This window comes from Megalops cyprinoides, chromosome 16 (genome assembly GCF_013368585.1).
Source record: "Megalops cyprinoides isolate fMegCyp1 chromosome 16, fMegCyp1.pri, whole genome shotgun sequence".
NCBI lineage: Eukaryota > Metazoa > Chordata > Actinopteri > Elopiformes > Megalopidae > Megalops > Megalops cyprinoides.
In genome coordinates, this window is record NC_050598.1 from 16,961,821 (window position 1) to 16,987,141 (window position 25,321).

A 25,321-nucleotide genomic window follows, 5' to 3' on the forward strand; every position below is an offset into this window, starting at 1 on the left:
TAGACAGATTCTCTTCCAGAGGAGGAACACAAAACATGTCATGATTTGTTCTCTGTGTGATGATGTGGATCAGTCGATTTTAATCAAAACAGAAGGCAGGCATGTTATACTGTGTACTTTACTTCAAATTTTCTCCATGCCTCCCTCAAAGGGGAAGCTTGAAGGGAATTTTAGATACACTGGATGAATGTGCAGTTATCAAATAATGTGCAAGACTGCGAGGGGGAATGTGCATGTAATAATTTGACAGTGGGGAAAAAAAAACACATGAACTGTCTATAGAGCCCCATCATGAAGTAGCTGGCTGATGTTCTTCACATTAAATAGGCCTTAAAAGAGTAAGAGCTGGAAAAATATGCAAAATGTATTGATTCCAAAAAGTAGAGTAAAAGAACAGCCCTATACTGAAGCTCTCTCATAGACTCACTTGCTTTTAAATTGTGGGCAACTGTAAAAAATTAGGTGTGGCACGCTGAGCCAGTTGTTGCCTTGCATCCTCTATAGAGACAAAAACTACAACTACAATGACAGCTGTAAGGTGGATCTTTCTTTTTTTTCAGTTTGAAGGACGGTTTGCCAACAACATTACATTATTGGTCGGTTTTGAATTCATGCACTTTCACTTGACAGAAGATTTTCAACATATTAAGGGAACATATACCTGCTACTTGTATTGCTTATATTATTTGTTGTTTATTTTACATGTATTATTGCAAATGTGTTATGGATTCTGTAATTTAGTGACTGATGTATGGTAGTGTGCGTACTTGGCTTCCCTTAATTTCTAGGCTGTCTAGTCAGGTACATACATTAATTTGTGGTAGGGCTTGAACAGTGTTACACTTCACACTCATTGGTCTGGGAGTGTTGTTAACCTGGTCTGACACTGTTTCTCATTCAACCTGAATGGATACACTTTTGCTCTTTCGTGCTGGAATTTGCTCTAGATAAGAGTGTCTGCTAAATTAATGTAATGTAATGTAATACAAATAAAGTCTATCTTGGTGAAGATAAGCCATGAATTTTCACAGATCAATAAAAATGCCTTTTGGCATCATTTTTGCAAATACTGTACATGTATTTTGCCAGTAATATAAGAAATCAATCAATACAGTGACACTCAATGTAGACTCAATATCTAAGCCATTGGCAGTACCAAATAATAACAATTCTAATAATTCTTTGTTGTGTCACAGGCAATCATTTCACCCAGTTTCATTCAACAGAGAAACACAAAGACAAACAAAGAGGCGATTGCATAACCTCTCTTTAGCTTAGTGGTGACACAGCAAATGAGTCTTGGATCTTGTATCTCTAATTTCATCATCCGTCCTCTTTGTCACAATTTATGAGCCATTTTCCAACACAGTGGTTGCCGAATGATACACTTTCCTGTACTTGTGAAGGGAGCCATTTACACATGCACATTAAGATGTGCAACGATTGTTTCCGAAGTTTCCCATAAGTAATTTTCTCTAAAAAAATCTTTATGGAGCTGGCTAATGCACCATGTGTAACAGCAGAAGGAGAAATCTTTTACGGAAATTAATTAATCTACACAAAACAAAAAACTCAAAAACTCAAAAAACATACATGAAGTAATGTTACCAGAGCCACAAACAAATGTAACTGGGCTGTGCAGCTAACATCTTAACCCAACTGCAGACACACTCTACACACCCTATTTATTCCAAGGCTAAATAAACAGGTGTGGCTTACTGGCCAATAGCTGGCCTTCTTCACACTGACAAACAATTAACTAGTTTAAAATGATGCTGAAGCAATTGATCTGTTACTGATAACTTTTGCAAACATAAAAGGAGGATGCTCAAATAAACAAGTCCTGTACTCACTCACTGTAAAACACAAATATACATGCTACTGACTACACATTTTGTTTTTCAGTCAGTTACAATAAGAGAGAGGCCGTTTCAATTCAGATGAAGGCTCCTCCTTCACATTCTTAAATCTGACTGGAATTGTAATTGTAATTAAAGTTGGTATCTTTATATTTTATTATTCATTGATATTAAGAGTGTATACAAGAGACTTTTGGATATCACAACACTATCATGTTCTAATCTAAATGATCCCCTTGCAAACATATCTTCTTTCACCACACAATATGTGTGAATACAATCTGTTTCCATTTTTGAAAATATCACATGGGTGGTTTGTATGATTGCCAGATATTAAATACATTCAAAATGGCCACTTCACATAAAGAAATGAATTTCAGTAATGGTTCAGGACAATTTTTCAAATTAATATTCACGTACCAACAAATCCATAGCACCTTAATACCTGTGAGTACATGCGTGAGCATGTGTGGGAATGTCGCAATCAGCCATGTGTAAATGTAGCCTGCTGACACAATGTATTCCTGTAGCTGCATATCAGGGCAATGGATTGAGGGGATTAACAGGGTGGAACCTCCTCAATACCTTACACAAAGGAACCATCATGGATGTTACACCTCTTTCTTTCCCTGAGATTGCGCAAATGCAGTTCCTCTTGACAGTTGGAGTTGTTCAGTGCGTCTTATCTACCACCGAGCAGCCTTCTCTGAAGAATGTGCGCTGGAAAAAGGGCATCATTGTTCAGAAAGGCTCTTCCGGCCGATGACTTGTGCAGTGCTAATCTGGGCCACTGACATTCTGCTCTGGGCTGTATCCCTCATTAAATACTCATTGCTGGAAAGCAATTCCTGGACTTGATTTGTTTCTTGTTTCTTTTTATAACCATCCCCTCACTTTTGTCTCCCAAGGGTAAAAAATGTTTCCAAAACACTGTATTTCAATCTGGTGTTCCATCTTGATAGGAAATTCCCACAGTGCTCTGCTCAGTTCCATGAAACTGTTTACCAGACGAGGTTAAAGGTGAGGTGTCTGTGCAAGGCATGATGGGTACACAGGATCTAATGACTGCCTCAACTTTTTAAAATGTAATTTCATCACATAAACAAACTATATTAACTTACATTCTTTTTTGCAGCATTTGCAGCACAGCAAGGGAAATACTACAGGAGCACTGGTGAACATGGTTTTCTCTAGATGATGCATGCTCCTTTACTCTCACCCCACCACTTGCTGAAATATTAATGCAACATTCATTATACCCATATCACTGTATGATTCATGTCCTTATCTGTTACTAGGGTGTTAGAAGGAGGGAGTTTTGCAGCACGGCAAAGCATTACACAATCGCAGGCACTACTAAGGCTGCAGGATGCTGACATAGATGTCTACCATGCTGAAGGTATCAAGTCCTCACAATGTTCTGCCCCCCTCTGTAGTATATTGTTTTGAATCCTGTATACTCAGGGCTTGCCAATTATAGCCACTCCTTTTTAAACCAAGAGTGTAACCTAAATCCTCAACAATTGAGGTCCCATCCCACAACCGAAGACCTCGTAACACACATTGAATTTGTTTGAGTCATGGAACTTGATTAAACAAAAAAAAAAAAGAATCAATCGGAGTCACATTTCTTGTGGGCGGTGAAAAGGTTTCACATATTCCCACCTCTCGTACTGAAAGAGTGTGCTGACATACTCTTTCCTCTCTGTGGGTCTTCGCATCTGCCTGGGAAGAGTTGTGAGTGAGTGGTCAGGGTTAATCAGCCTCAGCTCAGCCTCATCGCGGCTAATTTGACGGCAGATCCTGACCTTTGGCCTCCTTAGCCTCACCATTCCAGGGCCTCAAACATGCACAAACTTGAGTGTGTTCCCTCTCCTGAATCCCCACACTGAATCCCACTTGGATTGCTCCTGCTAGATGCAGTGGAATTTTACCACAGGAAAGAGGCGACATCACGAAGCAGATGCTCACATACCCATGCAGCCAAACGCATGCATGCAGGAACATGCCGACCCGTGTTCATGTGCCAGCAGCACTACGACCAGAGACTTGTTCATTCATTCAAACTCTCATATTGCCCTTGCCAAGAGCAAGGTTTAGTGAATGCTGTATAATCTGCCACTGGCTCTGTCAATGCAGAGTTCGGCAGAATAGAATGATCGTAGTAAAGAATGGAACATAGATTGATGCTTAACTAGTGCACTGTGACATCTTGGTTTGCAATAGTACTTATCCATTAGCAATGAAGATATATAAAAAATACACTTTCAAGTGTTATTATCAATCAGACAGCTAATGATGTAGCTATTGCCACTAAACCACAATGCATGTAAGTGTAAAATTTAGGGGACGTGAATTCAGGAAGATACTCATAAAACGCATTTTGTTAACAAAATATTCTGGTAGTTACAGGCAGGCGGTAAGGCAGACACTTGCGCAAACACACGTACGTGCACAGACATGAACAGATCTCCGATCACACACCCACACACATTCCCAGATTTGATCTTCACTCAGGTCTTTGTATTCCTGTGTACGGTTCCGTTAACACATGCAGGGAGAAAGAAAAAAGGCAAAAAGTGTTACAGTTCTCACATGGGTAACTAACAGTTCAGACAGCAAAGGTCCACAGGTCATACACTACCTTAGAATGTAAATGATCTTACAAAACAGCCTGATACAAACACAGTTAAACAATAACATCTACTTTTTAAAGTCAGCTCTACATTTAAATGAGATAGCTGCAAAACATTTGAAGCCTCAAATCTACAGTTACATGAAAAGGCTACAAAGATAAATGAATTAAATGTATGGATGTCACTGCACACCACACCCAAGATCAGTGAGCAAGCACAGTAGTTTTCATGCTAGGATAAATATTTCTTGAAATTTGGATGGTGATGTTACAGAGACATCTGCTGTATGTGTTTGCAACTGCAACTGCTTAAAAGTTCTTACTGCTTTTGTCACCATACAACAAAGTGATAACTTAATAGTGAAAATTGATGTCCCAATATATTAATTTCAAATAAATCATTCTCCGGAAAACTTTGTAAACCTAAAACGTATTTGAACGGGTATTCATATTCATATACGTTGTTCCTGACTGCTTTTCCTCTATTGTCTCTCTGACACAGATGACTGCATGGAAGGCTAGGCTTTGCCGATGTGCGTTTTGATAAAGCAGTGGGTCAAGTATAAAATAATAACATTTTAAGATACTCATTGCCTTATATTATTGCAGAGTATATTCATTTGAACGCTCAAAATTGCAACGCACTATGAAGATTACAGAAGAGTCTTGCCGGCTCGATGCAATTTTAACTATTGCCACTAGATGTCATCTCGCAGTTGGTTTTGGTTTATGAAGTGGTGGTGAAATAAATTACAGGCACAGAAATACAAAAATTATCACAGTTTACAACATTCTGGATAACAATTCTGTGGTATACTTTAAATAATCCATAGTAAGATGCTTGTTGTGGGTAAAACTGGACGGCGCAAACCCTTTTCTGAATTCATATTTTGTATCGATTGTATGACTATGCTGCCATCTATGCTTTGGAAGAGACACTGCAATCAATCTTGAGAATCATCCTTTTCTTGCATATTTACACGAGTATTAGTGTTACCAAGGAGTTACCTTTCCACAGTTACATTTCGATACAGGTCAGGTATCGTTGTCAGTAATGACGCCTGATTTTGAAATGTAAATTGCCACGTCTCTCTTCTCCATTAAATAACCATTACTTCCTAAAACCAAACGGAAACTGCATGCAACGTTAACTGTATGTAACAGCAAACCGGATTTGCTAAACAAGGAAGAAGATCGTCATTTTACGTTGGATAATCAGAATGTATGTGCCTACAATGCTCCCTAAGCAAGGAAGACCGAAGACTGATAATAATTTAATATCTACCCCCATCGCTCACAGCATGCCTTGTGCTCCTCCCGCCCCTCTCTTCCTGTGAACGCGCAGAGAGGTGGCGGTGACGAGCGTCATTGAGCCGCGAGATAAGAGAACTATTCACTATTCAGAGCTTAGGTTTAACCAACGTTACTCCACGGTGTCGCGGCGGCCGCACGTTAACAGAAACACGGAGATTCAACAACGCCGTTTTCGTGTACTGGACTGAAGCTCTCGTTCAGTTCGTGAATATTTCCGAAAGTGCATCGTAGTTCGAACATTTTGTAACGGAATCGGCACACCGGCGGCGGTAGGTTTTGTTTTGCTAGCTAGCTAAGTAGCTAACGTGGGCTAACAAGCCCTGCAACGGTGCCAAAGCATCGGATTCTGTTTCAAAATAAGGATGACCATTGGCCGGCTGGATAACGTAGCTTTTTATCTAGCCGCAATTTTAAACAATTCAACGGCATGCAGCATTAACAGAGTTTGTTTAGTGATGCCTGATGATCAGCTAGTTTTTAATAATAAAACACAGTAGCATGCAACTTGGCTAGCTGGCTACACAGATAGTTTATGTGTGAATTCAGTTAGCTATAACTGCCTAGATTGTGGGGGGAAGCGTGGAAAGTGGAGACCGTTAACGTTATTGTTAGATAGAAATTCGAATTTTTTTGGTTAGCGGTAAGTCATTTGGAAACATTGCAATGGCATGGCATTCATGTGGCTGCATTAGCTAATTTAGCGAGGCGGTTGGTTAACTGGCTGGCTTAATGTACGTTAATCAGCCATTTATTTTACCGATATGTTGACGGAGCAGAGTATCGTTACAGTCAGGATTTTGTGAATTTTACTGTCTTTGTTGTTACGTTGACGTTACGTAATACTACTGGGTCTAGTTTTCTCTGTTAGTGATTAGTAGTAATTACACGTTGCATCGGCTTAGTATCGTAAATAAGTTAGCCAATTAGACTGTTTTGGTGATTTCAGTGTTAAACAAAAACGTTATAGAATCGACCTTGGTTGGTCAGCAAAAATGTCACTGGTCAACTTTTGCTAACTAGTTAAAGACAAACTTTTAAATTGGCTGGCCAGCCAGCTAATAGCAGTTTAGTGAAGACTCACTATTTAAGCTTAGTTAAAAGTGGACTGCTTTTTTGGATCAGAACGCTAACGTTAGCTACTCGGGCGGACAAGTCGTTTCAGAGCTGATTAATTGTGGTCATGCAGTGGTGTCGTTGCTCATTGCATTGTCGTTACTGTTAGCTATGATAGGAAACGTAACTTTGTGTGTTTTCAGTTGGTAAAGTCATAGTCTAATTAATGTCAGCTTGCACATATACAATATATGTTTTATTAGGGGAGGTCACTTAATGCTCGCTTACAGGGTTCAGATATACTACATATAATTTCTGCGTAATGTATTTGCTAGAGGAAGTAAGTGTTTCGTTTGGATTATGTATACTACTTATTGTGTATGCAGCCACGATGCTAGTTGCAGCACTCGTAGACCCCTTTTATACTGGCCTGGGATCTGGGTTTTTGAACTACATAGCTAACTATAGTTGCGTTATGTGCCAGCATGAGAACGGGGCATGTCTCCAGGTGGAGTGGTTAACTGCAGCCAGGTGACATCACTTTGTCAGTCACAGGACAAGAATGTTGCTCTTGTCGTTTCGGGAATGCTGTCTGTCTCCTTGTTCGCAAAGCTCTTCGCACCACATAAGTTACACAAGGATGGGACATTTAGCTAATTAACGACCTTTGGAACACTGCGTTCCGTCCGAAAAGTACTTTGTTTGAAGACTTTTTATTTTATTCGTCAAAACACTTTGGGCTGCACAGATATGTATATATGAAAGTTGCTGTATAAGTAAAGTTATTAAGATAGGATGTCTTTGCTCCAGCTTTCACAGCACTGTGTAATACTGTGTTTGATGCCAAGTGCATGCTCTGTTGAAGTGTGCATTATTGTAAGATGCAGCTCTCAGGCAGGCAGCTCTGCAGTTAAGCTAGTTGAAATTGTGCTTTTTTTAAAATCTTAAATCCGCTTCCCTTTTAGAGGCAACAGCATCCTTTTTATTTAGCAAATCCTCGTGTAAATTTGTCCAATTTCATTTTCTTTGTGATGTCATAAAGAGTAGACACTCTCAAAGAAAACGAATCCTTGAAAGCCCACTTGTATGTTTCCTTGCACAACTTGCCAAGGGGTGTGAACTCAGAATCACAGTCTCTCATGCCCAGCTTTCTGCGTGCACTTAACCTAAAATCTGTGCAGGAAACCATTCGGCACTCTCCTCCGCTTTCACCATTGTGCACTCTGTACAATTAAAAGACCGGGCTGTTGCCCCCCACGTCCACTCCACATCCTGTTTAGATCCATCATTACTCGCCACATTGTTTGGTGTCCCTTCCCCGGCTTTGCGGGGATGAGTAGGAGGTGCAGCTGTGGAACGCTGCTTGTAAAGGTGGATAATGGCAGCTTTTAAAACCTTCTATTGATCAGCAGATCATACAACACCTGTGGGAAAATGGCATATTTATCTAGTGTGGGCTGAGAGTGTCCAGCCAGTCCCCCTGCTGCTGCACCAGAGTCCACTGCTCTCTGAAGTCTCTAGCTGTGTAAAAAAAAAAAAAAGTCATTTGTTGGCTGTGAAGCATCTCACCAAGGAGTTTCTTGGTCAGCGTCAGCACACTGTGTGCCGTCGTTTCAAAAACCGTAACGTTAGACAATGTGCGGCTTTAATATTTTATTCCGGACCCGTTAAGTCGATGAATGTTTCATTGTTCAGCCTTTTCTTGGTACGCCCGTGTTTCACCTCTCCTTGTCTCCGTTCACTTCCGTTCACAGCCCGCACCGCATTCAAGACTGTGGCACAGGCTGTGCAGCCAGGCGCACACTCCTCCTCCAGCGATTCGGCAGACCTTGCGCCTCTGCATGAGCTCTCAGCTCGGAAACCCCGGGTCTTCCAGCAGGTACTGCCCTCTGTGAACAAACTTCCCCAAAGCACTTCCTTTTCTCACTGATCCCTTGGTGGTGGAATGAGATACCTGCAGGTGTCACACCCGAAGAACCATGAACCACCTTCTGATGCAGACTTAAAATGCACCTGTTCAGACTTTACCATAACCTTGGCTGTCCTGTAACAAGTGTCCGGTTATTCACCATTTCAAACCCAAAGATCTGATCGCAATTCTTCTCTTACATATCATTGTTTGACAGGTTGTGCGTGTCAGTATAATGTAAGGTAATCGAGCTGCATGGACGTGGGGATAATTGTTGACGATAACAAGGATCTTGGGGATAATTGCTATGCGTACCCTACAAGTATTAATGTAGTCTAGAAAGTTAGCGTTGTTTATTTGGTTTATCACTTAATTAATGTGCTGCCAGCTTTTCTGTAGCAGTGTCCTTATTGTTCCTTTGCCTCTGCAGTAATTATTTAATGGACCCTGCCATGCTGGTACCAAGTTGCTGTTGGCTAGAGTGTCTGCCAAATTAATAAATTTTCCTACTTGCCAAACCTGGGATATTTAGAAGGTTCTCACTGTCTGATTCTAATGTCTGCAGTTAGATGCATTCAGGTTTATGTGTTATGAAACTGTTTTCTAGTTCCAGTTATCACAGTCCTGGAATGATCTCCTTGGTAGTCAGCCTCTGGCAAGGGAATGCTGTAGCACTGTTCTGTTGTCAGAATGAGTTATAATAACTTGACTACACCGCTTGAATTAATGACGTCTCACTGTGGCGGGGCCATTTTGATTAATGGTGCCCAGCCAAGGAGTAGCAGTGGATTAGTGTCTGAAAGACCTGGGGTAGCTGGGCTGCGGAAATATTGGCTTTGTTTGTTTATGGCCTGAGACAGTCTGTTGACCTGGGTGTGTCTCAGGGAAATGAGACCTTTGCAGTGTTATCCGTTCTCCCATTTCAAACGCATGGAGCCAGAGCATATGCTGCTCCAGTGTAGGGCTGCTCGACTGTGGTAAAAATCATAATCACGATTGTTTTGGTCAATATTGAGATCACGATTATTTGATTATTTAACATGATTACTCATTGAATTTGGAAACATCATGCATTTATTGAACTTTAAAAAAAAAAATGTCTTTTTAACAGTGGATTTTCTTGAACTTTGAATATAATTCAACTGAAAAACAAATAAAATGCTAAATGAGATAAATAAAATAAATAAATTTTACATATGTGTATATATATATATATATATATATATATATATATACACACACATTCACACAACAGCTGCATTCACACAACAGCTAACAAATAGCCAATAAGGAGGGAGTTAGCTGAAGTGGAGAACAATCCATCTTTGCTGCCATAAGTAATGGTTGCCTTGAGAGTATGATGGTCTGTGTTAGTGGGTGGTAAACCAGTGTCATAACAGCTGCATCTCTTTGCTGAGAGGTGAGAGGTGTTTGCTGACTGAAGCTGAAATACACCACTTGTCCTTTTAAAGGCTTTACTGTAATAAGTGAGTGATGTGCTAGTGCAGTATGGGGACTCTCTTAAGCTGTTGATAATTCAAATTTCAAAAAGTTCAAATTAAATTGATTGAATTTAATATGGGGTTTGGTGGCGCTGAGGTGAGGTGTGTGACCTGGGCGACTCTCTTCCTTTCAGTAGGGTGTGAGGATGGTGGTACCGGAGACTGGAACTGTGGTCCAGCAGGCAGAAAGCGGTGACACCAGCGGCTTGGGCGCGACTTCGCAGACGGCGTTTCAGATGGAGCAGGACCCGGCGGGGATGGAGCTGGAAGAGGTGCGCAAACTGCAGGAGCTCGTGCACCGGCTGGAGGTCCAGAACCAGACGCTGCGCAACCGCGGGAGCAAGAGCCTGCTGGGCAGGGGCAACAGCAACCTGCTAGCGGGCGTCAACATCAACGACAGGACGCTGTCTGAGGAGGTGGCCACCTCCCTGCTCAGGCCCGAGGACAATGTCAACGTCGGCGGCCAAGACTTTGAGCCGTCGCCCCTGCAGGACAGCAGCAGCAGCAGCAGCAGCGGTGACATGTCCCCTCTCCCAGAGGGCAGCAGGCCAGAAGAGGAAGAGGTGGGGGCCGAGGAGGGGAGCTCGCAGTGCAGCAGGTATCTTGACCTGCCCTGCAGTAACGGACCAGAAAAAACCCAGGGCCCAGATCTGGAGAGGCCCGAATCAGAGCAGCTAGACAGAGGGGACACAGGGGTAAACCACTCCGCTCTGGACGAGGTAGATGTCCTTGACCTGGAGGAGTGTGATGAAGTGGAGGATGAAGACAGCTGGTAGGTACCTGCACGGTGTGAGCTCTTTTACTTCTGCCCTGGTTTCTCTTAAAATACAGATTGTAGCTTTGCTGACAATAGAACAGTTCTGCTTCTTATTAATGGTTCGCTTTACTGTGCACTTCGAGATGGCAGAATCCTGCTGCTTGACACACTTAATCCTGTAGTAAAAGTCAATATTTATTGCTCGTGCCCGAAGACTTGACTAATGTATGTTTTCAGATACACAGGCAAGCAGCTGAAAAAATGTAATGGATTCAAGAATTTGTGACAGCTTTTCAGCAACGGACCGATGGCTGCCATTCAAGTGTTATTACTGCCAGCGATGCTTCCTTTTCATTGGCAGCACCTAATGCTGAGAACATGACTGCATCCGATTGTTTTGCTGACTGTGTACACTCAGCAGCTCGGCACTCCAATCTATGTTGTGCCTCTGAAGGAATGTGACAAATGAAAAATCGTCCTCCCTCCCAAAAACTTTTTTTTTTTTGGCTGCCTCATGGTTGTCACAGCAGCAGACAGCTCAATGTTACTCTCAGCCGGAGGATCGGAACGCGAGAGTCAGTTGGGACAGCGTGAACTTGTGTGCACTAGACGCGCTCCCCTGCTGTGCGCTGAAGTGAGGGTCCCCCCCTCAGACAGTGACTGGCGGCGTTGTCACGGCCCGGCCTGTCGCGCTCTGCCCGTTCTGCCTTCACTCTGTTGCTGCTCCCGCGCCTACCTTTTAATGAGATCTGAACAAATGTCTGATGTCAGCACACATTTGTTGACGTGTTGCCCCATCCCTGTCCTGGAAAATCAGCTGGCTGTCCGGGCAGGCTCACAAAGCTCAATTAGCTAAAAGTCATTGGATCTGTCAAGCTGTTGAGTAGGCTTCTTATGGATGCACTGCTATTAGAATATACACAGTAAAAATGTTGACGCATCACACACTTTAATTACAACATCTTTTCTATGGAATAAGCACTTAACACTAAGCAGCAAGCATCATAATCTCATAGGATACAGCAGCCGTGAGCCCACCGTGTGACTGAATAGGTGGGCATTGTCCTGTGAGGGGGACGGGCTGTGAATAGGGCCCAGCTCTGGCCTCCCATAGTTCCCCACAAGCCCGTCTATGTCTCAGCCAACCACGTGCTCCGTTCACACGTGTCATTTTTGTGCAGAGATCACAACAGCCCGTCCTGCTGGGGGAAAGGCTGAATATTTAAAGATGTACTAATAGACACATGCAGAGATCTGGAGATACTAAGGCTTTTAATGTTTTTCTTTGCTCTATGAAAGATGACAGTTGGTGCCTCTGGGGTTTTGTATGTTTAAACAGTGCTGACTACATGGTGTAAAATATATACTTGCAATGTTGCTACACACCAAACATGCAAAAAAGTGTTATTTTGATAGGTGGCAATGCATACATCAGCTCTTTTAAGAAAGTTCTATTTTGTGATGTAATTTATTCCACCTACCTTGTTACAATGGAACAAGCTATGGATGCCTCATCGCAGTTTAGCCTAATGTGAGTGTTAATGCTTACAGTAGGGGCGAAGTGTGGAAATGTGACATTTCTAAACCTTTTTCTGCAGCGTACAGGTCAGTTGATTTAATAAGGCTGTGGAGGCCTTCTGCATGAACACTGCCTACATTTGTCTCTGTGGCAGGCGATATTTACTTGGCACAGTCACTCTGCATCTTCGTTTTGTGTAATTGCCTTGCTCTATATATAGAGGCTGTGGCTCTGGCGAGCTGAACGCTCCACTGAGTCTCTAACTGAGAGAGCTTACCCAGCTTGCAGCAGAGACCCAGAGAGCCAGCAGCTAAGTACACTGACCTGAGAACAGTGCTGTCACATGTATGCTGAGTGGAAGGAAGGAGTTTTGCCCTCAGGCAGTCAGCTGTGCTTTTCAGGGCTGGAGTCATCACTGCAGCTTTTTACTGTAGGTCTTGGGAGAAATGACTGTTATTATTGTCATTTTATAAATGGTTGTTACAGTGCTGACTATTTAGAATCCTTTCTATGTTGCTGTTTGGCTTTGTTTTAATGTCAAAGTTCAGTATAAATTTTAATACCTATCTCCACCAGTTCCTGGTGGATCTGGATTTGCATCTCTGCTGAGCACACAACACCCACAAGTAAACAGTAGTTCTCCTTTCGCAGTTAGCTTGAAAACAAGGCAGCGGCAGACCGGTGGTGGAATATTCCTGACACTGTGCTGCATTTGACATCGTGCAGATGACTGTGCGTCTCTGAACTGTGGCACAGCCCTCCGTTGCCTGTGTCTGGGTACATGCAGCCGCTCATAAGTACTGATGGGGGTTTATGGCTCATAATGGCCGCTGCAGTGCCTCCAGGAGGGAGCCATGTGTCTCAGTCTCCGAGACAGTCATGCATTGCTGGGCCTCATACGTTGCCATAGTGCCAGCAGCGTGGCAGAAGGCTCTGGCAGCGGGGGGGGGGGGGGGGGTTCAGGGTGAATCTCCTGTTCCCAGGGCTCCCTCAGCACATGGCATTGCAGCTACTAAATAGACTCAAGCTGGCTGGTATCCATCCACTCCAAAATGGTTGCTAGTAGTGCTAGAAGCCGATGTCCTGTGGAACGAAACTGCTCGATTCCGTGCTGTTTGGTATTTCTCAAAGGAATGGGGATGGACGTCAGTGGTTTTTAAGTTTTGCTGAGTTCTCAAAGGCTGATATGGCTGTCTGATTACACTTCAGGCAGGGTTGTAAAGGATTAGCTCGATAAAACCAGAAATGACAGTTTTTTTTTTTTTTGGATAAGGAATATTTTCACTGAATTGTAAGACTTCAGTTTGAGGCTTAAGCTGAGAACTGTTATGGTAAGGAGATGCAGACGTTTTGTCAGTACATAGGATGAGTTTTTTTTTACAGTATTAGAGGAATATTAGTCTTACATGGTGCAAGAGTGCTTCTTAACTCTATTGTATGATGTTCTGCATATGGGTCAGTCGTGGGTTGTACTGTCTGTTGTTTCCCTCCTGGTGGTAGTAAAGCTGAGCAGCTTGATGCCAGTACCTCTCAATGTAAAAAGTGGATTAAGCTGCAGCTAACTGCAGAGGTGGACTACCTCAAGCTACAGAACTTCTATTGAGGTCATTTCTTCTGCAAAGGAACACTCAGGAAAGAAATACAATTTAAGTATTCACAGCAAAAAAAAAAAAATGAGTTTGAGAAGGTTAAAGCAGTGGTGTTCTATGGCTCAGTGAGTATTAAGAGCATATCCCCTGAGAGGGGTACTGTGTCCCCTGAGTAATATGCACTCAGCTGGCCGCTGTAACCTCAAGCTCCAGCTGAATTCCACCTACCAAACCTTTTTGTTTCTCTTTTTGAGGGAATTAAATCCACCTCATTTATTTTTAAAATTGAAAAGCTGTCGGATTTGATTTGGAAAACACAAGCATTGGGTGTAGTTAACTGCTAAATCGTATAATCCACAGCTCCAGATGCACTTCATTTCAGTTATATGTGTGCACTTATTTGCCCTGCTGTTGAAAGCTCAGTGATTATGTGTTTCATTTTGTATTCCGTCAAACAGGTGCCTGGTTGTTTTCCAGTTGTCGTAAGAAAGCTTAGCTGTTTTATCCATTGGAAGAAAAAGAAACGGCAAGCCAGTAATGACTTATTCTCTGTTTCATATAATTAGTTATTCCATACACAGTGCAGAAGGTTAGTAAAACTACAACATTGAGTAATGCGTTTAACGGTTGTAATCCGCTCTGGGCTGGGCGCTAAGCTGCTTTGGGTGGGCTTGCACACCGCATGTGATCCCAGTGTTGATAGGGCCATGTGGGACAGACTCGCAGGCCATGGCTGTGACAAGAGTGATGGGTCAGAGGCCTGTGGTAGGCCTGCTGTCAAGAGCTGTAATTTCCCCATCGATTTCCTTTGTGTGAGGAAAAAGTCAGGAGCTTTCCATAAGCATTGCGGTGTGCAAAGCAGATGTACGCCTCTCACAGAAGTAACAAACTTGGTGTTACATTCCTCTGTGTCAGTATTTATTGCTCTATGAGAAAGTGCAGTGTCAATCCTTCAGTGCAGCCAGAATTAAAGCTGTGGTTTTGTGATGTTTATGTTTTGCAGATAGATACACTTCAAACATGCAGGATGTGTAATGCTGGCATTTCACTTTCAAGTGTGTGGTAACCGGCTGGCATAAACATTATGAAATCAGCAGTGCCAAGTGAAATGCAAAGTAAATACAGGGAAAACAAGCTTAACATTTCAGTATGAGGTGAAAAGTGTTTTTTTTTTTTTTTGCTTTGACATACTTTCAATTAATTCACCTAAATTCAGACCTGGTGTTAAAGTCAGCTTCCTGCACTGTAGGCATGTGACCGCGTGCAGGCTGCGTGTGATTTCTATCAGTCACTAACTCCACTAACAGCCAGAGTCCTCCGCTCCACCCAGCTGTCAAACAGGATCTGTGCCCTCGCTGCCGCTCTCAGCGCTGGCTAATTGTTCCTCCCCTGCGGGACACAGGATCCTTTGTGTTGATCTAAGAGGGAAGTTGATTATTTGTAAGAGCGAGCGCGGGCACGGCTGTGCGGGGATGTGCTGCGGCTCGTAATCCCTGTGCGTCGGGCATGGCGCTGGCCACTCGCTGTCCTCTGCTCTGGAAGGAGTGATGGCTCAGCAGACTGGCCGCTTCTTAGCCGAAGAGCCAGGGCCCTGCAGACCGCATTAAGGCTGCTGGCACCGTCGGGCCTGTCTGCTGATTTACTGCCCTTCTGCCTCTGCTCTGTAGAGCTGATCATTTTATCGCTCGCATGACAGGACGACCCAGGAGTGCTTGTGTTTGTGTCTTTTCATTCCTGCTGCACTCCCCCACCGCAAGCACCTTCAGGCAGGTTACATAACACAATAAAAGGAGAAGGCACAGAAAACTGAAGAATTGATGCTTGTGCGCAAGTGTTGTTATGTAGTGCCTGCTCCACAGCTGAATGTGAATTCCAAAAGCTATATGAGCTTTCCCAAGGTGTCCTGTTTCACTGAATGCCGTCTTGGCAAACTAGCCTTGCTGGATATCACTGACTCTCTCCCTCTTCTGGCCACAGGCTGTATGTGTCCCCAAAGAAGCAGATGTCAGCGGAGCAGAGACCCGAGTCGCCTCTGAAGTGGTGCAGGAAAGTGCTGGATCACCCCAGCCCTGAGACAGAGGTGGCATGTCGCACGCTCATCAACCGCCTTGACCAGAGTATGACCGCATATACACGACCGCTAACACACACACACAAATCTTTCTGTAATAAAATGCCTCTAAATAGGCCATATTAAGTAATTTTCACTTTCTTGTTTCATGTATATTAGGGAATGTGGGAGCAGTCTGCACTCCACACAAATGACAGGGAGGGTAAAGAATTTAAATGGCAGCTATTCTAACCCTGCAGCCAGGCTGTTCAGTGTAGGCACTTTAAAACATTAAGAAGTTAGATTGCCAGGACAAGAAGTCAATGTGAGTGTGATATATTAAAATGGTGTTTGTAAAAATAATAATAATATAAATTGCATTCTGAATCAGTAAAAAAAATCAGTAAGCATTTTTAGTTGTTAAAGATGATGCTTTTATGAATAATAAAAAGTAGAATGTTTATTAATTGTGTGGCTAGTGTTTTGATGAGATGTGTAATCCCTGTGTGGCTAGCTTGTAGTACCCTGGCAGGAGATTTCCTCGACATGCACAAGGCTGTTCTGTCTTCCACAGCCTGTTATTTGGCTGCAGTCTTACTTACTGCTCAGAGTGATGCGGAACCTTTGTGAGCTCCCCTGTGTGGTTTACGCTGTCCCAGATAGCTGTCCCATAGCCACCTGCCAGGCTCACGGGGTACAGCTATCCATTATTCATTCAACAGCCAGCTCCTCACTTCCTGCAAAGCCCTTCAATTCAACAACAAAGCCGGCCACGCCCGGGTGGAGCCGGCGGGTGAAGTGACAGACTGGTGTGGATTACCTTGTCCTGGATCGGTTTCCCTTTTTCATTCAGACAGCAGTACCTGATTGGCAGTGTAATTGCCACCTGAGCAAACTCAGAACCAGGATGTAACAATGTGTGTATTATGACAATATACTGAATGATTAGTCACCTGTTCAAATTACGTTTCATTCAAGCAGTGCTTTTATTATTTTAAGTATGATACACTACAGTCTTACTTTAACGTGCTGTAAACAAATTGTTGAAGGACAGAATTCGCATTTATGTTTTTCATTACTTAAATGATTTAAACAGACTGATTTTTGCATTATTATCGGTGGGCTTTACTGTTTAGACAGTGTGAGTAAAAATGGTAAGAGAACTCAGGGATGGTGTTGGGCAATATTTTGTGCTGTTTGAAGTGTGTTTCTGTCAGAATTCCCATATGAACAGCAGCTGTAGGGAAGGGCCCAGCTGTGACGGGGGAGTGGGAGTGGGAGTGGTCTAACGTTGTGTGCCCTCTCTTGTCTTCCCCAGCCGCCCGATGGAGGAACATATATAGCAGCCCCCCTCAGTCTGCTTATGGGCCCAGCTCGGAGGCTGGCTCCTCTGGCACTGCCTTACTCTCACCTGGGTACCACAAATCAACTAACAAAACACTACTAACCTGTGGCAGCTCAGGTATGGCATGACATTAACACACTGTGAGTCACATGCTTCCACTTTCAGGCAAATACCGGTTTTTCTGGAGCTCAAATCAAGAGTCATAACAACATGATCCACAACCTCTCCCAAAATTGGGGCTTTTCTGAAACACTGGCAAACTCTGTAGAAGGGTCAGAGTTATCTGTTGCTTCAAAGTGCAGAACATGGGGAAAAATGCAAGGTGTACAGTAGATGCACTCACTGCAGGTTTGGTTTCTTGCATGATCCTCTTTTCACGTAACTTAATCTTACTGTTTGTTTGAGAGTAACAAAGTAAGATGCATACATCTGCATGTTAAATATAGTTAGGCCCGTTAGAACAATGTATCACGTAGAGGGATCAGATGCTGTATATAAATAAAAGGTTGAGGTTTTATGCAAGACTTCACACAGGTTCTGTGCATTGCATGGTGAGGCAAGATCAAGGTCTGTCTATAAATAATCTGCTTTGCATGAAACTTTTATTTCTGTAAAGAGCTTTGCCCGCTGATGATGAGTCTTTCCCATGCTGTCAGCCTCCCCTTGCATAAGAGTATTTTTATTTCCGACAGCGGAGAGGTACACTGTGTCCACTGAGGCAGAAGTAGAATCTAAGTACTGCTAGATTCTAACACAGCTGCCTACCTGGAGTTCTGGGCCGTCAGCAAGTTGGTCTCAGCATATCAGTCAGTTTAGAAATTTGCTGTCTTCATGGCAGACCTCAGCATGACCACAGCTGTCTGCTCAGTGCAATTTTCACTCAGTTTTGAATGTGTTCTTTGTGTCAGATGAATAAAATGATGCACAAGGGTGCAAATGGGGTGTGGGACAGTGATATAGACTGAAAAAATGTTTTTAATGTTAATTCACGCATCTGTTCTGTGAAATCTCTGTCCTCTGAGAAGCGCTTAACACAGACTCCTATCTCATTAACCTTAAACGCAGGAAGTGTGGAAACGACAGGGAATTCTTTAAAAGTATCATGAGAATTCCCCCGTGTATGAATATGTGTGAACATGAAGGCACTGTGTGCTGGAGCAGGGCTGTTAAGTTTCTGCCGCTGCTCTGTGTGATTGCAGGCTACATGAACATGCACTCGGCCCTGAGTTCGCAGTCCTCCATAGACAGTGAGCTGAGCACCTCGGATGACTCCATCTCCATGGGCTACAAGCTGCAGGACCTCACGGATGTCCAGATCATGGCTCGCCTGCAGGAGGAGAGTGAGTGACATCATTGCATGCGCTAAAGCAATAGAGCCCTTTTTGCTCTATTGCTGTCCCTTATCCGAACGCAGTGAGTTAGGGCTTGTTGGTCTAGGGCTATGATTCTCACGTATGGTGCAAGATGTCCCGGGTTCAAATACCAGACGAGCCCTTGCTTCATGACATTGAAACTGTGCGAGCATTGCTTGGTGTCAGTTCCAACTTGCCTAACACTTTGAGGGGCAGCAACATGGCGTAGTGGTAAGGAGCAGAACGTGCAAACCAGAGGTTTGCCAGTTTGAATCCTCACTTGAGCACTGCCGTTGTACCCTTGAGCAAGGTACTTAACCCAGAGTTGCCTCAGTAAATATCCAGCTGTAAAAGGATAAAAGGTTAACACTGTAGCCTCTGTAAATTGCTCTGGATAAGAACGTCTGCTAAATGACAGCAACGTGATGTAATTATGCTGATGTGATGTTAAACAGAGCACATATGGTGTTTATGGAACACTTTGTACAAGGGTGGACTCAGGTTGTGAAAATTCAGTCTTTGCTGTTCAAAGCTGCCATAGTGCAGGCCATCAACACCATTAAGAGTTACTGGCCCATCCTGGCCTCTGCTGCAAAAATAGTATAGCATGTAAATAGGTTTGGGAAAAGTATTTTAAATATCCTAACATAAGTGTAGGCTGAAACACCCCTTTGAAACTCTGCTAATAGTTTTCTGTGTTTGTGTTTGTGCGTGTGCGTGTGCGCGTGTGTGTGTGTGTGTGTGTGTGTGAAGGCCTCAGACAGGACTACGCCTCCAGCTCCGCCTCGGTGTCGCGCCGCAGCTCCAGCGCCTCCATACAGTCGCTGCGCCGCGGCACCTACAGCGACCAGGAGTTCGACACCTACAGCCTGGAGGACGAGGAGGACGACTGCTGCTCGCTCCCGCAGCGCCTGCACCGATACTCCCCCTCGCCGCTGAGCTCGCCCCGCTGCCAGTCCCCCAGCACCCTGGCCGAGTACGGCCGGCTGAGCGCCCAGCGCGTCCGCACCCCCCGCCGCTCCCTGCAGGGCCCGGGACCCGAGCTGCTCAAGTTCGCCAAGAGCGAGGGTAGGCAGAGCCGCGCAGCTGCACATCATCCGCTCAGCCAGAACCACTCCACCACATTGGCAGGGAACTCTGGGAGCGCCAGTGCATTTCACGTCTTTCTGGAAAATCTTATAATGCAAGCCTCTTTATTTCTGCAAGGAAAGCCATATTAAAATAAATGACCAGTGTTAAGCTGTTGATGTTGTGATGTTACAGGCATTTAGCAGAGGCTCTTATCCAGAGCAACTAACATCAGTTCCAGGTTTTTACAACATTATCCATGTATACATGCTGGATGTGTACTGAGGCAATTGTGGGTTAAGTACTTTGCCCAAGGGTACAGCAGCAGTGCTCCCGAAGGGAATTGAACTGGCAATCTTTTTGTTAGGAGCCCTTTTCCTTAACCACAGTGCTACACTGCTGCCATTTTCACACCATGTATTGTCATGGTGTGAAAGTGGTTGCTGTCAGATAGGTATCTGTATTTCTACACTTGATATCCAGTATGTCAGGGAAGTGTGTAAACTGGGCCCTGTTGTCTCTAACACCGTGGTTTTTGACTGTGAAACTCAGACTTTTTTGTTGTGTGTTTGGCTCCAGAGGAGTTAAGGCACAGCATGCCCAACCTGGCCCCACGCACCAGCCTGCGCTCTCTCGAGGCAGTGAGGAACAGCCGCAGCATGGAGGCCAACCTGCAGAGTCCAGGCAGCCGCATGTCACGCCTGCCCCACTCCACCACAGGTTTGTACCACTGTGCAGGTATGGACAGCACTGCTGCCCCACCATACAACAGGCTTGTACCACTGTGCAGGTATGGACAGCACTGCTGCTCCACTGTACAATAGGTTTGTACCACTGTGTAGGTCTGTGCCGCACTGCTGCCCCACTGAACAAAAGGCTTGTGTCACGGTGCAGGTTTGTACTGCACTGCTGCCTTACTCCACGAGAGCCTGTACCACACTGCTTCTCCACTGCACTGTGCCTGCCTGCCACTGGCTCCTACCCTTCTTTGTGCTAGACAGGCATGCTCATATAAATTTGGTGAATGAAGTATAGAGAAAATACCATTCCCATGCTGGGGGTTGTGGTGTTTGGTAGAGAACCAGACAATGACAAAAGAACCAGAGGCACTGCTCTGTTGCTTCATAATTAACAGGTAGGAATAAAATACGATTAGCCAAGACAATCATGTGAGCAGCCAAGGACTGGGCTAATCGATGACTTGGCAAAGATGTGCAAACACTCATTGTATGACTATCATCTCAGTGTGCAGATTTGCTCACCGTGGCACAAACCAGGTCTTCCTGTCCAGATCTTTGATCTTCTGCAGGTGGCAGTTACTGTTGAAATGAGAAAGTGTCTCACCTTTCCAAAACAAACAAAAAAAAAACACAATTTTAGGCATATATCAGCAATTATGTAATGTAGGTTTTCCTAGGTAGTGCCTGCTTATTTATTTTAACATTGCATTTTCTGATGCCCTTGGAAAATACCTTGTATTATAAACGAAATAATATCAAAACCGTTTAATCCTTGTGGATCACACAGGGGTTTCAGCTTTGTTTTGAATGCTGGAATTGTGCCTGGTAGTTGTAAAAAAGAGATGGCATTTTCTTAGGAATACAATGAACATTTTGCTCAGATAAGGACATTTTGTGAAGTATTTTTGTTTACTCAGTGAACAGAAAATGTATTTCTTTTTCTTTCTCTGAGATATCTCTGCAGTTACTCTGTACAACTAATTCACACATGGGTTGCAGACTTTCCTCATAAAAATAAGTCTTTTCTTGTTTGCCATCCAATAAGTGATTCAGTGCATTACCTATGATTTTTCAGTGGGTGGAAGCTAGAAAACCTTTGAATGCTAGTACCATGTTAGTTGTCCAAGCTTGCTTTAAATGTAAATATCTAGACGTCTTAAGATTTCTGCTGGTTGTGTTCATAGGCAGTGTATTCACATAAGAGTCACACATATTGGCAACACATTGAAATTCCAGCAGCTGAAGTTACGGACCTGACTGAACAAGTTGCAGCACTTGGTATAAGAGGGAGTAGCATGGGTGCATAACTATTGTTAGTGGTTGGGTTTCTAGCAGTCTCCCTGAGAAGAAAATGGAGAAGTAAATAGCATTGATGAATGATCAGCCAGTGGACATTCTGTTTAATATAAGCTTGAGAGGGCGTGGTCTTTTGAAAACCATGATCTATAATGTACTGCTCATAATGAAATCTGACAGCAATGGAGTGGGTGCTCTATACTTACCTGTATTGCCATCTAGTGGAAGCTGTCTGCATGCACTATGTGCAGCATTGCCTCCAATACAGATGTATTGCTTATTATAATGAGGTACAACATGAATTACAATGGCCTGCCTGTCTAGAAGTATTTTTCATGAGACTGTCCTTAGTGGGTGTGCATCTTTATCAATATTACAGCATAGAAAGTAAGATTGTGAAATGTAGAAAATACACATTTTGTAGTACAGTGCATTAATTATGCAGTGAAACAGTATGAACTGGGGAGAGACAACGTAATGCACATGTAATGTGTTTATACAGTTTTTGTTTTGTGTTTATACCGTGATTACTCATGCATTCAGCTTCTGCTCTGAGACTCAGTGTGGCTTCCTGAAGGTAGTGGCATTATCTTGGATTTACTGGTAGATAAACTAATAAGCACTAGTAAGCCAAATGTTGCACCAACATAGTCACAACCTGTACCTGTGCTAGTCTTATTTGTAATGTTTCTCTGTGTGGAATGTGACCTCAGTAAGTGTTACTGTTCTCTCCTGTAGGTGTGTCCTCTGGTAGGATTCGGGGCAATGGCCAGTCGCCCCTCACACTCCGTGCCCCTGTGAAAGCCCTTAGCCCTGTGGGCCCCATGGCTGGAGTCCGGCAGCCTTTGAGAGGACCGGCACCAGCACAGGGAGGTCTTTCCGGAGGGGTGCGGAGAGTCCAGTCCCCAGGCCCCTCCAATGGGGGAGCACCCTCAACCAGTAGGGTGGCTTCCACGGGTGGGAAACAAACCCCAGGACGCACCCGGGCCTCACTTGGGGGGCCAGTACCTGCACAGCGGGGAAGGCTGGCCCAGCCCTCCAGGAGGTACAGTATGACAAGGAGACCAAAATAAGCATTAGCCATGACAGACACGAGTTAATTAAATGGAGCAAGTTGAATCAAGGGTCAACAGAACATGCTAGTTATGATTGTGACCTCAGCTTTCAGGAACTGCAAACTGTTTTGCTTTTGATACTGGTCTTTATCAACATGTAATTCCATTGAGCGTGATTTTCCAATATTCCTAGCAGATAGTATTTGATATATGACAAGACAATTGGAGAAAATCTTTGAGATGATTAATGCTTGATCTTCCTGTGTTTATTGAAATCTGGCATTTGGTAAGGGAACTGTTTGGGAACTGAGGTTTGCTCAATGTATCTAGTAGATAGAAGTGTTTAATACCCCTGGCACGCATCTCTGCATACCTGAACTGACATCTGGCTTCAATTAAATCAGAATCCATGAAATTTACTTGGTTAAAGTTTTCCTTATACCTTGACCTCTGAAAGGTTTACATAATAAGCAAAATTCTCAGAGTTCAATGGGAGCACTTTCCTCTTCTTTCCAGGTCGCTGGGCTGGACCAAATCATGCGGCCCCTCCACAGATGAGTCGTGGAAGGATGGCTGTTACTGAGGCCCAAAGGCCCCTGTGTGTCTCTCTCATCACTCAGTGTAACAACACCAGTGCACTGCCTCTCAATAGCTGAACCCCAGCAGGCTGGGTCACTGGCTGCACTGCTGCTCACAAAGGACAGGTGATGCCACGTCGTGGACACCCTCCTCCCACAGACACACTCGCAAAAGGCCAGAGGGACAGCATGCACTGTGGGCCAGAGAGTGGGACAAGATGGACGCTGACATTGAGGACTTCATTTGTTTTTCGGTGTCATTTCAGTCCGATTTATCAACAGTTGTTGAACCTGCTGGAATAGTACAGAACAAATTGTGATTTAAGTTGTAATTATACATTGTATGTATACATTTTTCAATTGCATTGTACTTCTCCTTTATGATCTTATTACTAGCTCCAGAATTGTTATTGTGTTTTATGCATGTTGTTCTCTTCCAGTCAACCAAAACTGGACATCCATAAAATTTTCCACCCTCAAAGTACAGATCTGAACTGTAATGTGACGAACAGCCACTCTTCAACACTTTTTTTAAGGCATTTTACTTTTCATTCAGGTCTGTGGACAGTGAAGTTATATAGTGAGACTGTTTTTTGATATGAAGGTCTGTATTGTAAATGTTTTGTTTGAAACAGAAATGCAGTATGTCTGAACTATTCCCTCCCAACAACAAAAACGTTTTATAAATAGAAAATGAAGTTTCCTGTGTTATGTAACAAGTCAAAACTTTTTGCAAAACCACAAAAGTGCAGTAAAATCGGCTTATGAACTCTGAAGTACGAACTGTTATCTGCACAGATGCTGCTTAAGCTTTTGAGTCGAATTGCTCTTTTTATTTAAATTCCTTAAACCTAAATTCTGTCCAGATTCCCTTTAATGGAGTTAAATGTTCTGTAGGCATCTACAGCCCTCACTTATCACAAACTTTGACACTGAAACAAAACTGAATTTACACCATCTCTGTAAGGTAGCTTCTAGAGGTTGAGCGACATGATTGTTGTTATCAGGATAACCATAAATCTGAAAGTGCAGCTGCACTTTGACTGTTTGTAGAGGTTAATGTTCCTTCAGTTGTGGCTCTGTTTACCCATGTTGTAGTTTTTTCAGGAGACAGAAAGTGACATGAGATTAAAGGTGGGTTGAACTAAGGGTGTTTTTCTGTTACGTTACCCCCATCAAAAAGAACATGCTCACCTGGTTCAGTTACAGAGTGGATTCCTGTAGTTCGCGCCTATTTATGTTTCATAATTAACGTAAATTTCGAGACCACGGGGTAGTTTTTACTTTGCACTACTGACGTGGTTTGGACGATAAGACTCAAAGCAAGTCTGCCAGTTTGTACACATCTGTTTAATGTAAGACCACTTATCTTGCTTGGCGTCAGTATACTAGCGCTTCTGGAGTTAATGAGGCAATAAACAGTTGTGACATCGGGGTATTAAAATGCTGTATTTACGCAGGATATGGGCTTAATTTGGTTTTCTCTGGGAACAAAACTACCTACCGAAATCAAGCCATGAGTATGTGCGCATAGATGAAAATGCTGAGATTGGTGACTTGATGTCATGTAGCTAGTATTTAACAGTGGGAGATGTGTCGATATAGAAACTGGAAAACCACTACTGTATTTGCAAGCCAATATTCAGATCCTTCACATATTATAAGGCATACAAAAGTGTGCAAGTTTCAGAAATGAACTA

The 25,321-nt window shown here is 43.5% G+C and overlaps 1 protein-coding gene across 1 annotated transcript; it reads left to right on the forward strand.

The window, feature by feature from the left end:
• The first annotated feature begins 5,874 nt into the window (after nucleotides 1-5,874).
• Nucleotides 5,875-25,265, forward strand: zgc:66447 (SLAIN motif-containing protein-like). The gene is made up of 10 exons (XM_036547539.1): nucleotides 5,875-6,077; nucleotides 8,616-8,740; nucleotides 10,407-11,044; nucleotides 16,115-16,254; nucleotides 17,506-17,649; nucleotides 18,732-18,872; nucleotides 19,638-19,952; nucleotides 20,532-20,672; nucleotides 22,727-23,033; nucleotides 23,560-25,265. The coding sequence occupies exons 3-10, from the start codon at nucleotides 10,419-10,421 to the stop codon at nucleotides 23,624-23,626; spliced, it is 1,881 nt and encodes a 626-aa protein (XP_036403432.1). The 5' UTR covers nucleotides 5,875-6,077; nucleotides 8,616-8,740; nucleotides 10,407-10,418; the 3' UTR covers nucleotides 23,627-25,265.
• The last annotated feature ends 56 nt before the right edge of the window (nucleotides 25,266-25,321 follow it).